The 14,267-nt window shown below is 46.2% G+C and overlaps 1 protein-coding gene across 7 annotated transcripts in view; it reads right to left on the bottom strand.

The window, feature by feature from the left end:
- Positions 1-14,267, bottom strand: part of ccdc9 (coiled-coil domain containing 9) — a 99,527-nt gene that overhangs the window by 58,185 nt on the left and 27,075 nt on the right. For all 7 annotated transcript variants that reach the window (XM_059985020.1, XM_059985022.1, XM_059985023.1 and 4 more), the window contains one exon: positions 8,905-8,988. In XM_059985020.1, the coding sequence (XP_059841003.1) occupies positions 8,905-8,988 (84 nt within the window). The remainder of the gene's footprint in view (positions 1-8,904; positions 8,989-14,267) is intronic.

Raw genomic sequence — 14,267 nt, 5'->3', positions numbered from 1 at the left:
ATTTGGAACAGGAACGAGGAGGAATTTCCTTAGCCAGAAAGTGGAGAATCTATGGAATTCATTGCCACAGTTGGTTTTGGAGGCCAAATGTTTGGGTATATTTAAAGTGGAGGCTGCTAGGTTTTTGATTAGTTGAGGTATCAAAGATCAAGCAGAGAAAGGAAAAGAATAAGGTTGGGGGGGCGGGGATAGTGAACACTAAGCTGAACTGAACTGAAATATGCCTTTTGTGTTTTATATTCTGATCCAATTCTTCTAGTCATCCCCACTCCCCTGCCTTCACCCCATACTCTTTGATGCCCTGGCTAATCAAGAACCTATCTATCTCTGTCTTAAATGAACCCAATGACTTGGCCTCTACAGCCGCTCGTGGCAACAAATTCCACAGATTTACCACCCTCTGACTAAAGTAATTTCTCTGCATCTCAGTTCTAAACAGACATCCTTCAATCCTGAAGTTATGCCCTCTCATCCTAGACTCCTCTACCATGGGAAATAACTTTGCCATATCTAAATCTGTTCTGGCCTTTTAACATTTGGAATGTTTCTGTGAGATCTCCCGTCATTCTCCTGAACTCTAGGGAATACAGCCCAAGAGCTGCCAGACGTTCCTCATATGGTAACCCTTTCATTCCTGGAATCGTTCTTGTGAATCTTCTCTGAAACCTTTCCAATGTTACTATATCCTTTCTAAAATAGGAGCCCAAAACTGCACACAATACTCCAAGTGTGGTCTCACGAGTGCCTTATAGAGCCTCAACATCACATCCCTGCTCTTAAATTCTATACCTCTAGAAATGAATGCCAACATTGCATTCACCTTCTTCACCACCGACTCAACCTGGAGGTTAACCTTTAGGGTATCCTGCACAAGGACTCCCAAGTCCCGTTGCATCCCTGCATTTTGAATCTCAATTCAAATCTTTGGTCTGCTTGGCTAAGAAATAACATTCTTGGGATACTGGGATGAAACGCTGTGTTGATAAGACATTGGTTAAGCCTAATTTGGAGTATGGTGAGCAGTTTTATTCACCTACCTACAGGAAAGATGCAAGTATGATTGAAAGAGTACAGAGAAAATTTACAAGGATGTTGCCTGGTCTGGAGGACCTGAATTATAAGGGAAGATTGAATAGGTTAGGACTTTATTCCTTGGAATGTAGAAGATTGAAAGGAGGCTTGATTGAGGTATACAAATAATAAGGGGTACAGACAGGGTAAATGCAAATTGACTTTTCCACTGAGGTTGGGTTGGACTACAACCAGAGGTCATGGGTTAAGGATGAAAGGTGAAAAGTTTAAGGGAAACATGAGGGGAAACTTCTTCACTCAGAGGGTCATGAGAGTATGGAACGAGCTGCCAGTGTAAGTGCTACATTCAGTCTCGATTTCAGTGTCCAACACAAGTTTGGATTGGTACATGGATGGTAGAGACATGGAGGGGTATGGTCCTGGTGTACGTCGATGGGAGTAACGCTTTAAATGGCTTGGCACGGACTGGACGGGCCTGTTTCTGTGCTGTACTTCGCCAGGTGTTGTCATAAAGCAACAGAGATGATGGGCTTTCATCTCTGGTTGAGCAGATTGGGATTTATAATCTTTGGAGGTTAGAAGAGGGATCTGACAGGGAGATCTCACTGAAATCCACAGAATTCTTACAGTAAGGATGTAGTAGAGACACTTCCTATGGCTGAGGGGTTTAGGGCCAAGAATGGGTCTAGAGCAAGACATTTAGAGCAGAGGTGTGGAAACACATCTTTGCTCAGATTGGCAAACCTTTGAAGTTTTGAACCCCCCACCGCCCCCAATGGGCATTACAGACTCAATCATGGTTTCCATTATAGGTTTGTAAGACCTCAGGACATAAAATTTTATCAGGACAGTGCTAGATCAGTTGTGACCACGATGAGCAGTAAGTTGACTTTTCCTGCTCCGCTCATTCACACCCCCCCCCCACCCCCCAACAAACTCCCACCATTCTGAATTGGCTATCAATGAAAAAGTGATAATTAAGTTGGCGTGTAAATGGAATTTATTCACCTGAGGGGCAGATTTCAAATGAAGATTTTAAAAAAGAGTATTAAAAAAAAAAACACAAAATGAGCTCTGGGCAACACACACAAAATGCTGGAGGAGCTCAGCAGGCCAGGCAGCATCTATGGAAAAAGGAGTACAGTCGACATTTTGGGCTGACACAGAGTAAGACATTTGCAGCCCCAGTGACCACAGGTTCAATCCCTGGCACTGTCTGTACGGAGTTTTTACATTCTCCCTCTGACCACATGAATTTCCTCCGGGTGCTCCAATTTACTCCCACATTCCAAACACGTATGGGCTCTTGGGTTCACTGTTCATATGGGCGTATTTAGACAGCGCAGGCTCGTTGGGCTGGAAGGGCCTGTAACTGTCGTTACAAAACGAAGTGGTAAATGTAGTTCAAAGCACAGTAACGTGGGAAGAGGAATGGTCAGGAGGAAGTGCAAAACCTTTCTCAGAAAGGGGCAGGCTCGAGTTCCAACAGCGTCTCCAAGGGCCTCCTTTCTACTATGCGGAAGAAAGAAGGAGAGCCTCGCCAGGGTACACACCCCAGTCTGGGAATATAATTGCCCCTTCCTTCATCATTCCCAAGGGTGGTACATGTAAGCTTCATTTCCTACATCTCCTCACTTTCTCCCCCACCCCACCATCTTAACTGCATTTTACAGGAGCATCATTGAGAGCGTCCTGACAAGCTGCATCTCCATCTGGTCTGGGGGCAGCTGAGTATTGAACCAGAAGTCCCTTCAAAGGACTGTGAGAACAGCTGACGGGATCAAAGGGATCTCCCTACCCTCCATCGGGACATTTATCAGGAGCGTCGCTTACGCAGGGCCTTTAGTATTTTCAAGGATCCCACCTCTTTGACTTTCTACCATCAGGCAGGAGACTCCGATGCACAAAGACAAGAACGGTCAGGATGGGAAACAGTTTCTTCCTGCAGGCCGTTAGGCTTCGGAACTCCCTGCCTCATCGCATTCGAAGGGTCACTGGATAATCTGTTCTGTACCTGACAATATTTAATATTTTTACTTTTGTTATTTATGCTTGATTCATGTGTAGATTTTATCCTTACCTTAAGTTATTGTGTAACATTTACTACTTTGCTTTACACCCTGGTTTTGAAGAAACATTGTCTTGTTTCTATATACGTTACATGCATGTATATAGTTAAATGACAATAAACTTGATTTGACATGACTTGATTAAGGACTGGCTGCTCTGTAAAATTGGATTGGAGGGCATCCAGGAAGATGCTAACTGGAGCTAACTGGATGTACACTGGCTTGTTGGTAAGAGGCAAAGGGTGATGGAGGAAGCTTGTTTATTTTTGGATTGGGAAACTATGATTTGTAGTGTTCCCCAGGAGTTGGCACCAAGAACATTGCTATGTGTCATCTACGTTAATGAGAATGTTCAAGTCATCAGCGGCAGGGTGGAGATGTAAAGCGCTCCTTCCCTCCGCTAGCCTGCAGGTCGCCCTTGAGCCAAGTGCAGAACCTGCTCAGCCCCCTATTCAGGGTCATGTGAAGCCGTGGGAGCAAGTCACATGAGCAGCCGGTGCAGACCACAAGTCCTGGTTATGTGGCCACTGTCACCAGGCAGACAATCTCTGAAGATAAGGATGCAGTCACCTGCCTTGTAAAGACACTGCCCAGAAGAAGAAAAGTTTGCCAAAAACAATCATAGTCATGGAAAGTTGTCACATAACAATAAGGCATGGTCAGTAAATTTGTAGGGGCCATTAGAAGATGGTTTTGTGGACAGTGAAGGAGGCTATTAGGGATTAAAGACAGGTCTTGATCTGCTGGGAAAGTGGCCCAAAGAATGGGAGATGCAGTTTAATTCAGGTAAGTGTAAGGTGATGCATTTTGGGGAAAGAAACCTGGGTAGGATTATCACAATGGGGAGTGCTGCAGAACATATGGACAGGGTGGTGAAGACCTTTGAACTCTAACCTTGATCTGTCAGGACGTTAACCGAGATGTCATATTGCACTTGTTTCGTTCCACGGTGTTTTTATTTGTTTCGCGGCTGCCCGCAGGAGGACGAATCACAGGTTTACTCTGTATACCCGAGGAGGTAATAAATGTACTTTGGCTGCTGAAGACAATGGTGAGGCCATGTTTGGGACTCCATGTTCAGCTTTAGTCACCCTGCTCAGAGAAGGATGCCACTCAGCTTGAAAGAGTGTGGGGGAGATTTATGAGGATGTTGCCAGGGCTCGAGACACTGGATGATGGGGAGGGGTTGGGATTTAATTCAAGGGAATTTTCTGAAAATGAGTGAAGTATTGCATACAGTTCTGGTCGCCAAATTTAGGAATGATGCTGAGGCTTCAGAGAGGATGGAGAAGAGATTTACCAGGATGCTGCCTGGTTTACAGGGTGTGTACTATAATGAGACACTGGACAAACTTACACTGTTTTCTCTGGAGCGGCAGAGACTGAGGGGAGATCTGATAGAGACTTACATGGTTATCAGAGGCATAGATCGTGTGGATAGTTTTTTACCCAGGGCTGAAATGGCTCTCACGAGAAGGCATATTTTTAAGGTACTTGGAAGTAAGGACAAAGGAGATGTCAGGGGTAAATTTTTTTTTGCGTAGAGAGTGGTGAGTGTGTGGAATGGGCTGCCGGCGTCAGTGGTGGAGACGGATACGATAGGGTCTTTTAAGAGACTCCTGGATAGGTAGATGGAGCTTGGAAAAATAGAGGACTATGGGTAAAGCCTAGGTAATTTCTAAAGTAAGTACGAGTTCGGTACAGCTTTGTGGGCCGAAGGGCCTGTATCGTGCTGCAGGTTTTCTATGTTTCTATGAGAGGCATGGATAGAGCAGATATGAAATGTCTAATACCAGAAGGCATGCATTGCAAGTGAGAGGCTGGTAGGTTCAAAGAGGATGGGAGGGACAAGTTTTTTTACTCAGAGAGTGGTGGATGCCTGGAATGCCCTGCCTGGTGTGGTGGTAGAGCCAAATAGAGGCTTTTAAGAGACGTTTGGATAGGCACCTGGATACGAGGAAGATGGGAGAGATACGGACATGGTTTAAGTAGAAGGGATTAGTTAATTGCATTTTTAAGATTTTTAGCTGGTTCAGCACAACATTGTGGGCCGAAGGGCCTGTACTCTTCTATGATCTATGTGATATCATGGAGGCGTAGGTCCATGGTTAGGAAAAGTTTAGACTCTAAACCTCTTAAGAGGGATCCCGTCCAAACACAGGCAAATGAGACCACAAGACTAGAAGATACAGGAGAGGAGCAGAATTAGGCCACTTGACTCTGCCATTTCATCGTGGCTGATCCATTTTCCCTCTCTGTCCCAAATCTCCTGCCTTCTCCCTGTATGCCTCCATGCCCTGACTAATCAAGAATCTATCAACCTTTGCCTTAAATATATCCAATGACTTGGCCAAAACAGCAGCCTTTGGCAACAAATTCCATAGATTCGCTGGTCTCTGGCTAAAGAAATTCCTTCTCGTCTCCGTTCCAAAAGAATGTCCCTCCATTCTGAGGCCTTTCGATATCTGATAGGCTTCATTGACCTTACCCCTCATTCTTCTGAATTCCAGTGAGTAGAGGCCCAGAGCCTTCAAACTCTCCTCACAGGACAAGCCAGGCGCATTGTTGTGAACCTCCTTCGAACCCTCTCCAATATCAATCAGCACATCTTTTCTTAGATAAGGGGCCCAAAACTGCTCACAATTTTGGCCTCATAAGTGCTTTATAAAGTCTCAACATTACATCCTTGCTTTTATGTTCCAGTCCTCTTGAAATGAATGCTAACTTCACATTTGCCTTCCTCACCACAGACTCAACCTGCAAATTATCCTTTCGGGAACCCTGCACAAAGACTCCAAAGTCCCTCTCTACACCCCAGGTTTCTGAATTTTCTCCCCATTCCAAAATAGTCTATGCTTTTATTTCCTCTACCAAAGTGCATGACCTTACAACTCCTGACGCTGTATTCCATCTGCCACCATGGGACTAGCCTAGATAGGAACCTTGGTCAGCACGGATGAGTTGGGAGGAATGGCCTGTATGACACTAGGTACAAATCTTGCAACTCCCTCCGCAGCAGTAGTTGAAAATGTTGGACGGCAGCAACCTTCAGCCTTGCCACCCAGGCCCAATTTCCAAGCAAAATACCAACATCTGCTGCTTATATACTTAAAACCGCTGGTGATCACTATTTATCTGATGCCTAACACCGGCAGTTCATCTCACTAGGGAAGCTTAAGACCCAAGAGACTCGATCTGTTTGCACGAAGAGTTAATGGCAATTGTGAACGAAGCTGCAGTGAGTCAGAGTGGATAGGGGAATCCAGGTGCCCTGTCACCAGCCGGGGGCGGGGGACACACCTTAATTCACCCCCACAGACAAACTGCAGCGAGGCCCACGCACCCCACCTCAGCTTACCCTTTGATCGTATATTTATTTACTTATTGACACACAGCGTGGAATAGGCTCTTCGAGCCACGTTGCCCAGCAATTCCCCAATTTAATCCTAGCCTAACTGCGGGACAATTTACAATGGCCAATTAACCTACCAACCGGACTGCGGGAGGAAACCCACGCGGTCACGGGGAGAATGTACAAACCCCTTACAGGCAGCAGCAGGAGTTGAACCCAGGTTGCTGGTTCTACCCACTAGACTACTGTGCTGCCCCATGTTTACATGGGTTCCTTAGCGTTGTTAAAGCCAGGGGTGGTAGTGTGGATAAGCTCCAAGTCTCAAATAGCCTCTGACAATCAAGTCCAGCTAATGCCCTTCACTTCTGGCTACTAAACACAGCAGAACTGTTTCTACTGCCAGGAGAAGGGACAAAGGCAGGTCACTGGCGCCTTAAAATCAGTCGCTTCGGGCCGATGGGGCTTGTCAGCCATGGTTGGCAAATCATTTTAGGAGAAAGAAAACCCTGACCTCAAACCTCCACTACCTCGAGGCTACGCCAACTCATGGGAAGCCTTCGGGCGTAAACCCAAGGAAAAAATCTGGAGCGAGGGTCCCTAAGGCAGTCCTACGTCAAGTTCAGCACTGACAGACAACTCCTGTGACGCTGCTGGTGCCAAACTGTATCGGTCTCTGCCATTTCTTTTGATTCACCAGCTGCGTGGAGAGGGGGAGCTTACATGGGCAACAGCTTCTTCTCCATATTGTAATCCTCTAGACAACTAGGACACGATATCCATGGTCGACACTGTCCAATGGAGGGCCTCATCGTTCACTCGGATAAAACTGCTTCTGGATACATTCCACAACTGGGATCTTCTCTTTGAAAGATTCTGCGTGGATCTGGCCCCGTTCAAATCTCAGCCCAAGTTGGCTCATCACCGAATTTCCCCATCAACTCCTCCCCACTGACCCATCACCCCACCCCAACCTCGGATCCTGAAAACACAAAGTGAGGATCCATGTGTCGCCACACCCGGTCCCCATAAATCCCCGGGACACCTCCCACCTTTCCAAACAGGTACCCGATCCCCGTAAATCCCCGGGACACCTCCTACCTTTCCAAACAGGTACCCGATCTCCGTAAATCCCCGGGACACCTCCCACCTTTCCAAACAGATACCCGATCACCGTAAATCCCCGGGCCACCTCCCACCTTTCCAAACAGGTACCCGATCCCCGTAAATCCCCGGGACACCTCCTACCTTTCCAAACAGGTACCCGATCTCCGTAAATCCCCGGGACACCTCCCACCTTTCCAAACAGATACCCGATCACCGTAAATCCCCGGGACACCTCCCACCTTTCCAAACAGATACCCGATCACCGTAAATCCCCGGGACACCTCCTACCTTTCCAAACAGGTACCCGATCTCCGTAAATCCCGGGACACCTCCCACCTTTCCAAACAGATACCCGATCACCGTAAATCCCCGGGACACCTCCCACCTTTCCAAACAGGTACCCGATCACCAACCATCTCTCCCACCGTATCCCCCCCCCCCCACCCAAAACCTTGGATTGGCATCCGACTTCAAATCTCCCACCTAACCTCCTCCCCCAACTTCCTCCAACCAAGGAAATGTTTTGGCTCCAGAAAAACTTTCTGCTGCACATTAGCAACAACACCATGGCAAAACTGTGCGCTAAGAGGGTTTCAACGCTTCAACTCCAAACAAATAACCTCTGGTACATCATTTAACCTCCAAGAGGACCACAACCTTGTCACTGGAATTGGAGGCTTGTGTGCCTCAATGACCCAGAGAGTCCCTGTATGCTGGCTGGAGTCAGGGCTTTACGACTTGGCTCTTGGTTGGGTCACCCATGGCAAAGAGGTCGAAGGGTAGAAGCCAGACCAAGATTGGTCCATCAGTCCTCCAGGTCTGGGGGTTCAGCTCAGGGCTAACAGCTCCGACTGGTCAAACAAAACTGTTAGGGAAACAGCATGAAGAATCCTTCTACATCAGAGTGTGACAGTAATCCTGAGATTCCAGCTGGGACTTGCGTGACAGTGAAAGGCTAGAAGAAGCTACTGACATGATGAAGGAAGGCCTGAACACAGGAGATGGAGGTCCTTCATTGATGCCCTTAACACCAGTGGCATAACGGGCATGAAAAACATCATTTACAATTTGAGATGTTGAGGAGCATGGACAACTAATAAACAAATTGCAGTAATGGGGCAAATTGCCCCATTACCTCCATCATGTAATGATATGATGGAGGTAATTAATCAATGTGGATCAGTAACCCTCCACCCCATTTCCTTCCCACGCACTCTACCCCCATCTCCTCACTTGTCAGAAAAGTCGAGGTTGTCCGCACCGAAGCCACGATCATTACAGATGAATGGGCTTGGAAAGTTCACCGGTACCCTGGGGAGAGCAGTGGGATTAGCTGTGTGTCCTCACCATTTGACCCCTCTCGTACTCCGCGATCTTCTCCATCTCTTCGTTCATTTTCTCGATGTTCTGCCGTCGCTTTTCTTCCCACTCCTGTCAGGAGAGATTAAGTGGAAAGCTTTTCACTCACTGATCTAAGATCTCAAGCTCAGGGTCGTTGGGTTGGAGGCATGGCTTTATAAATTTGGAATATAAACTCAAAATCAGTAATGGTTGGAATCAGAATCAAGTTTGCTATGTGCCTAACAGTTTCGTACAGTGCAAAAGTTTATGCACATATATATAGCTCAAGTGCCCAAGACTTTTGCACAGTACGGTAGTAATTGTATGTATTGCACTGTACTGCTGCTGCAAGAATAAAACAAATTTCATGACTATGTGAGGGATGATACCTGATCCTGATGTGGGTGTCTGTTGTGGACTGAGAGTGCGAGGGGGAAAGGAGAGGGGAGGGAGCAGAACCAGTGAGGCACTCTATAATGAGCAATGAACCAATTGTTCAGGATCAAATGACCTTGCCTGGTGCCTCAGAGCTGGGTGCATCTGCCCTTGCACCACCCTCCACCTCCGGCACTCCTTCTCTGCCACCTGTCCCACACCCCTCCTGTGGTGCCCCACCCTCACCGTTCCCAACTTCCTTTGCTCCCACCAGACTTACAAACCCGTCCTCTGCCCCACGTTGGCAAACACGGAACCCTAGCTATATATAGGCACCTAAGATTTTTGCACAGTACTGCAGGTTGTGAAAAGTGGAATACAAAAAAAAATTACTGAAAGTTACGAGGTCATAAGGTTGAAAGTTGAAATGTTTAAGGGGAACTTTGCCACTCAGGGTGGTTGGAGTTGAACCAAGGTTCAGGCATGTTGAAATTTAGAGATAACAGGATGAAACTGCTCCACCCTGGAACGCAGAGCCTGTGCGACTGGAGATAACAGGACGTGCAGATATACCTTGCGGGCGTAAGAGACCGTACGACATGAAAGCAGAACTAGGCCATCCAGCCCACTATCATTCCATCATGGCCGATTTATTATCACTCTGAATCCCATTCTCCTGTTTTCTCCCCGTAACCTCTGACACCCTGACTAATCAAGAACCTATGCTTTCCACAGATTCAGCACTCTCTGGTGAAAGAAATCCCACCCCAGCGGAACTGCGCCCTCTGGTCCTAGACTCCCCCCACTATTGAAAATATCCTCTCCACATTCACTCTTTCGAGGCCTTTCAGTGAGATCCCTTACTCATCCTTCAAATTCCAGTGGCCTTGCAGTCCAGAGCCTTCAATCACTGCCCATACGAGACTTCCGATCCCAAAATAATTCATCCCAAAGTCAGCGCATCCTTTCTTACAAAGAGGCCCAAAACTGCTCAGAGTACATCAAAAACAGTCTACCCAGGCCTTTCAATACTCAACAGGTTACAATGAGATCCTGCCTTCGTTCTTCAAATCCCCCCTCGCTCCAATCCTCACTCTGACCCAGCGCATCCTCGGACTGGTTGGCATTGGTGCAAACAGTGCATTTCACTGTATGTTTCGACATGCATGTGATGGACAAAGCTAACCTTTCATCTGTTCATCATTAGTACGGATATGGCAGGATTGCATCTTGGCTGAAATGCCACTGAAGCCAGTGTCCAGAGAGTTTCTGGCCAGAGGGTTGTTCAGCGGCTGGGACAACGATGGAGGCTAAAGATGATGGGTTTGGTCCTCCTGATGTGTATATAGAAAACTGTTTTCCTCATATGCTGCTGAGCTTGAAGTATCAGCCAACTCCAAATGACGTTTGGTGATAGAAATCTCACTTTCCAGAGGGAGCACACCCAATGGGAACTTGTACAATTTATTTGAGATACAGCACAGAACCCCCCCCCAATTTAATCTGAGCCTAATCACCGGATAATTTACAATGACCAATTAACCTACAACCGGCACATCTTTGGACTGTGGGAGGAAACCAGAGCACCCGGAGGAAACCCATGCAGCCATGGGGTAGAGCGTACAAACTCCTTACAGGCAGTGGCAGGAATTGGACCCTGGTTGCCTGTACTGTAAAGTGCTGTGCTACCAACACGCCACCAAGTTAAAGGCAAGTTAACGTCTCGCTTTTAGTGTTCAACACACTGACCTCCTTATGCAAACAAGAACTTTGAGAGGCAGCAGTGGATCCCAAGGTTCCGGCTGCCGAGTCATGGAACTCTCCCCTGGGCCCAATCACAGAGGCACACGCAGTCATTCCTCATCAGGAAGCTGCTCTTCGCCCAGCGTGATTAAGCCTTCGGGAACTCCCCGATGGCTTGAAGCAAATCTCTGCAACTGGTCCCAACCTAGAAACTCAGATGTCATTATCAAGATGACAGGATGCAAAATTTTTTGACTTTCCAAAACTGGAAAGAACCTAACTCGCCCTCTGTTTTCTATTGGCTCTCCTCCATCATGTCATGTTTAAGCTTGGGGAAAATTAGAAGCCAGACATTTGATACATCTTTTGATTTTGAACAAGTCCCTGGCGACCCCTTATTCAATACTTTCACATGATTTAATTTATCTTTATTTATTTATTTTTCTTTATTCTCTTTGGAGAATATCCTTGTCCACGAAGGTTCGGAGATGACTGGAAGGATGTGTTTTTTTTCCTCTCTCTTTCTTTTTTAAGTTTATCCTCATTTGGACTGCCCAATCTTTCTTTACCTTTCTTTTTTTTTCTTTCTCTCTTTTTTGTTTTAGTTTAGTTAGTGGGGCTTTTCTTTCTCTATCAATAAAATTTCCAATCTTTTTTTTTACGATTGCAATGAGGAGTTGTAATTTCTCTCTGACCATTGTATATATAACAGCATAATTTATTACCTATTTGAGTTTGATATTATATGCTTTTTGTCTTTAATATTGCTGTTTATATGTCTTTTATATTATCTACTTGTTAAACTCCCCTTTCGATTTGTACTTGTATATTCTTTATTTGAAAATCAATAAAAGAGATAGAAACATGAAATGATTAAGCCTTCGGGAACTCCCCGATAACACAAAGGAAGAGAAGTTAATCGATGGCCAAGAGGAAATATTCCAAGCACTGGCTTGCAGCAAATCTCTGCAACTGGTCCCAACCTAGAAACTCGGATGTCATTATTCACTGGGCCTCAGGACCAAATAAATGCAGGTGAGCCAACTGGAAAAAGACTCCGAGGATTAAGGTCATCTGCAACCTTCACCCTCCAAAAGGACAGTTTCCAGAGAACCTTTCCATTGGATAAAGGAGCAGAATAAGGCCACTCAACCGATCAAGTCTGTTCCCCTATCAGATCATGCTGATTTATTTTCCCTCGCAGCCCCATTCTCCTGCCTTCTTTCTGTAAATTCTGACACCCTGTTTAATCTTGCTTTTGTTGAAGCTGACTGAAAAGGTGAGGGTGGCAGGGCCGGAGGTGAGGCGCAGGCCAGTTCAGACCGCTGCTTCGCGAGGTTTACTCATCTCTGCGAATCGGCTGTGGACTTCAGTACAGAAAGTTATTCGCTGACTTCTATTGTTTGCACGATTTGCTTTTTTCTCTCTGCACATTGAGTGTTTGATGGTGAGCAGGATGGATGCTGTTTTCCTGCGACAGCATTTCATGCAGATGTGCTCAGTGGTGGAAAGGGCTTTACCCGTGACGGATGGTATCTGGGAGAACCTACAAAAAAAAGCTACACTGGTAGCATCAAAAGTTGGCATTGAACCCAGCTCTCCAGCCGCACTCTCCGAGGTTTGGAGGTTTTGAAATTTTGCGATAACAGGAAGAGACAACTCCAGTCAGGAACATGGAGTTTTGCAACTGGAGATAATGATGTGTTTGTGTTAACACCCAATGCAGTGTGAGGTTAGCCCAAATGGGTCACCACATAGCTGCCTGAGACAAAGAATTCCACAGGTTCACCACTCTCTGGTTAAAGAAATTCCTCCTCATCTCTGTTCTAAAAGGATGCACCACTATTCTGAGGCTGTATCCTCTTGCCTTAGACTCTCCCAGCATAGAAAACATCCTTTCGAAAATATTTCTACATCAGCAATGAGAAGAGAACATGTCCTGGTTGGTGGGCCATCCGCCATCAATTGTGAGGAATGGAGGTGGACTTCTCCTTGCAAGTAATAAACGCGCTCTTCAACAGATCCACTCTGTTTTCGGTTCTTTGTTATCAGATCTAGCAAAAGGTATATGACACTGCCATCAGGAAGAAGGTACAGGACCCTCAGGATTCACACCATCAGGTTCAGAAACAGTTACAACCCCTCGGGCATCAGGCTCTTGAACTATAGGGGATAATTACACTCAACTTCACTTGCTCTATCAGCGAGATGCTCACACAACCAATGGACTCATTTTCAAAGACTCATCTCATGTTCTCAATATTTATTGCTTATTTATTTATTTATTACTACTTTTGTTTTGTGCTTGCTCAGTTTGGTGTCTTCTGCACTCTGGTCGAACACCCTAGCTGGGTGTTCTTCCATTGATTCTATTATGGTTATTATTTTATTATGGATTTACAGAGTATGCCCACAAGAAAATGAAGCTCAGTGTTGTATATTGTGACATATGTACTTTGATAATTTATGTACTTGGAACTTTTGAACTTCGTACCTTCACTATGTTTTGATGTATACGTGATAAATAAGTGAATTATAAGTGGATTATTGATTACCTGACTGGCAGACCACAGTACGTGCGCTTGCAAAACTGTGCATCAGAGTGGTCAGCAGCACTGGGGTTCCACAGGGGACTGTCCTGTCTCTCTTTCTCTTCACCATCTACACCTCGGACTTCAACTACTGCACAGAGTCTTGCCATCTTCAGAAGTTTTCTGATGACTCTGCCATAGTTGGATGCATCAGCAGGGGAGATGAGGCTGAGTACAGGGCTACGGTGGGAAACTTTGTCACATGGTGTGAGCAGAATCATCTGCAGCTTAATGTGAAAAAGAAAAGGAGCTGGTGGTGGACCTGAGGAGGGCCAAGGCACCGGTGACCCCTGTTTCCATCCAAAGGGTCAGTGTGGACATGGTGGAGGATTACAAATACCTGGGGATACGAATGGACAATAAACTGGACTGGTCAAAGAACACTGAGGCTGTCTACAAGAAGGGTCAGAACCGTCTCTATTTCCTGAGGAGACGGAGGTCCTTTAACATCTGCCGGACGATGCTGAGGATGTTCTACGAATCTGTGGTGGCCAGTGCTATCATGTTTGCTGTTGTGTGCTGGGGCAGCAGGCTGAAGGTAGCAGACACCAACAGAATCAACAAACTCATTCATAAAGCCAGTGATGTTGTTGGGGTGGAACTGGACGCTCTGACGGTGGTGTCTGAAAAGAGGTTGCTGTCCAAGTTGCATGCCATCTT

The sequence above is a fragment of the Hypanus sabinus genome, chromosome 11 (assembly GCF_030144855.1).
Source record: "Hypanus sabinus isolate sHypSab1 chromosome 11, sHypSab1.hap1, whole genome shotgun sequence".
NCBI lineage: Eukaryota > Metazoa > Chordata > Chondrichthyes > Myliobatiformes > Dasyatidae > Hypanus > Hypanus sabinus.
The sequence above is the reverse complement of the archived record's forward strand: the minus strand, read 5'-3'. Positions and strand labels throughout refer to the sequence as shown.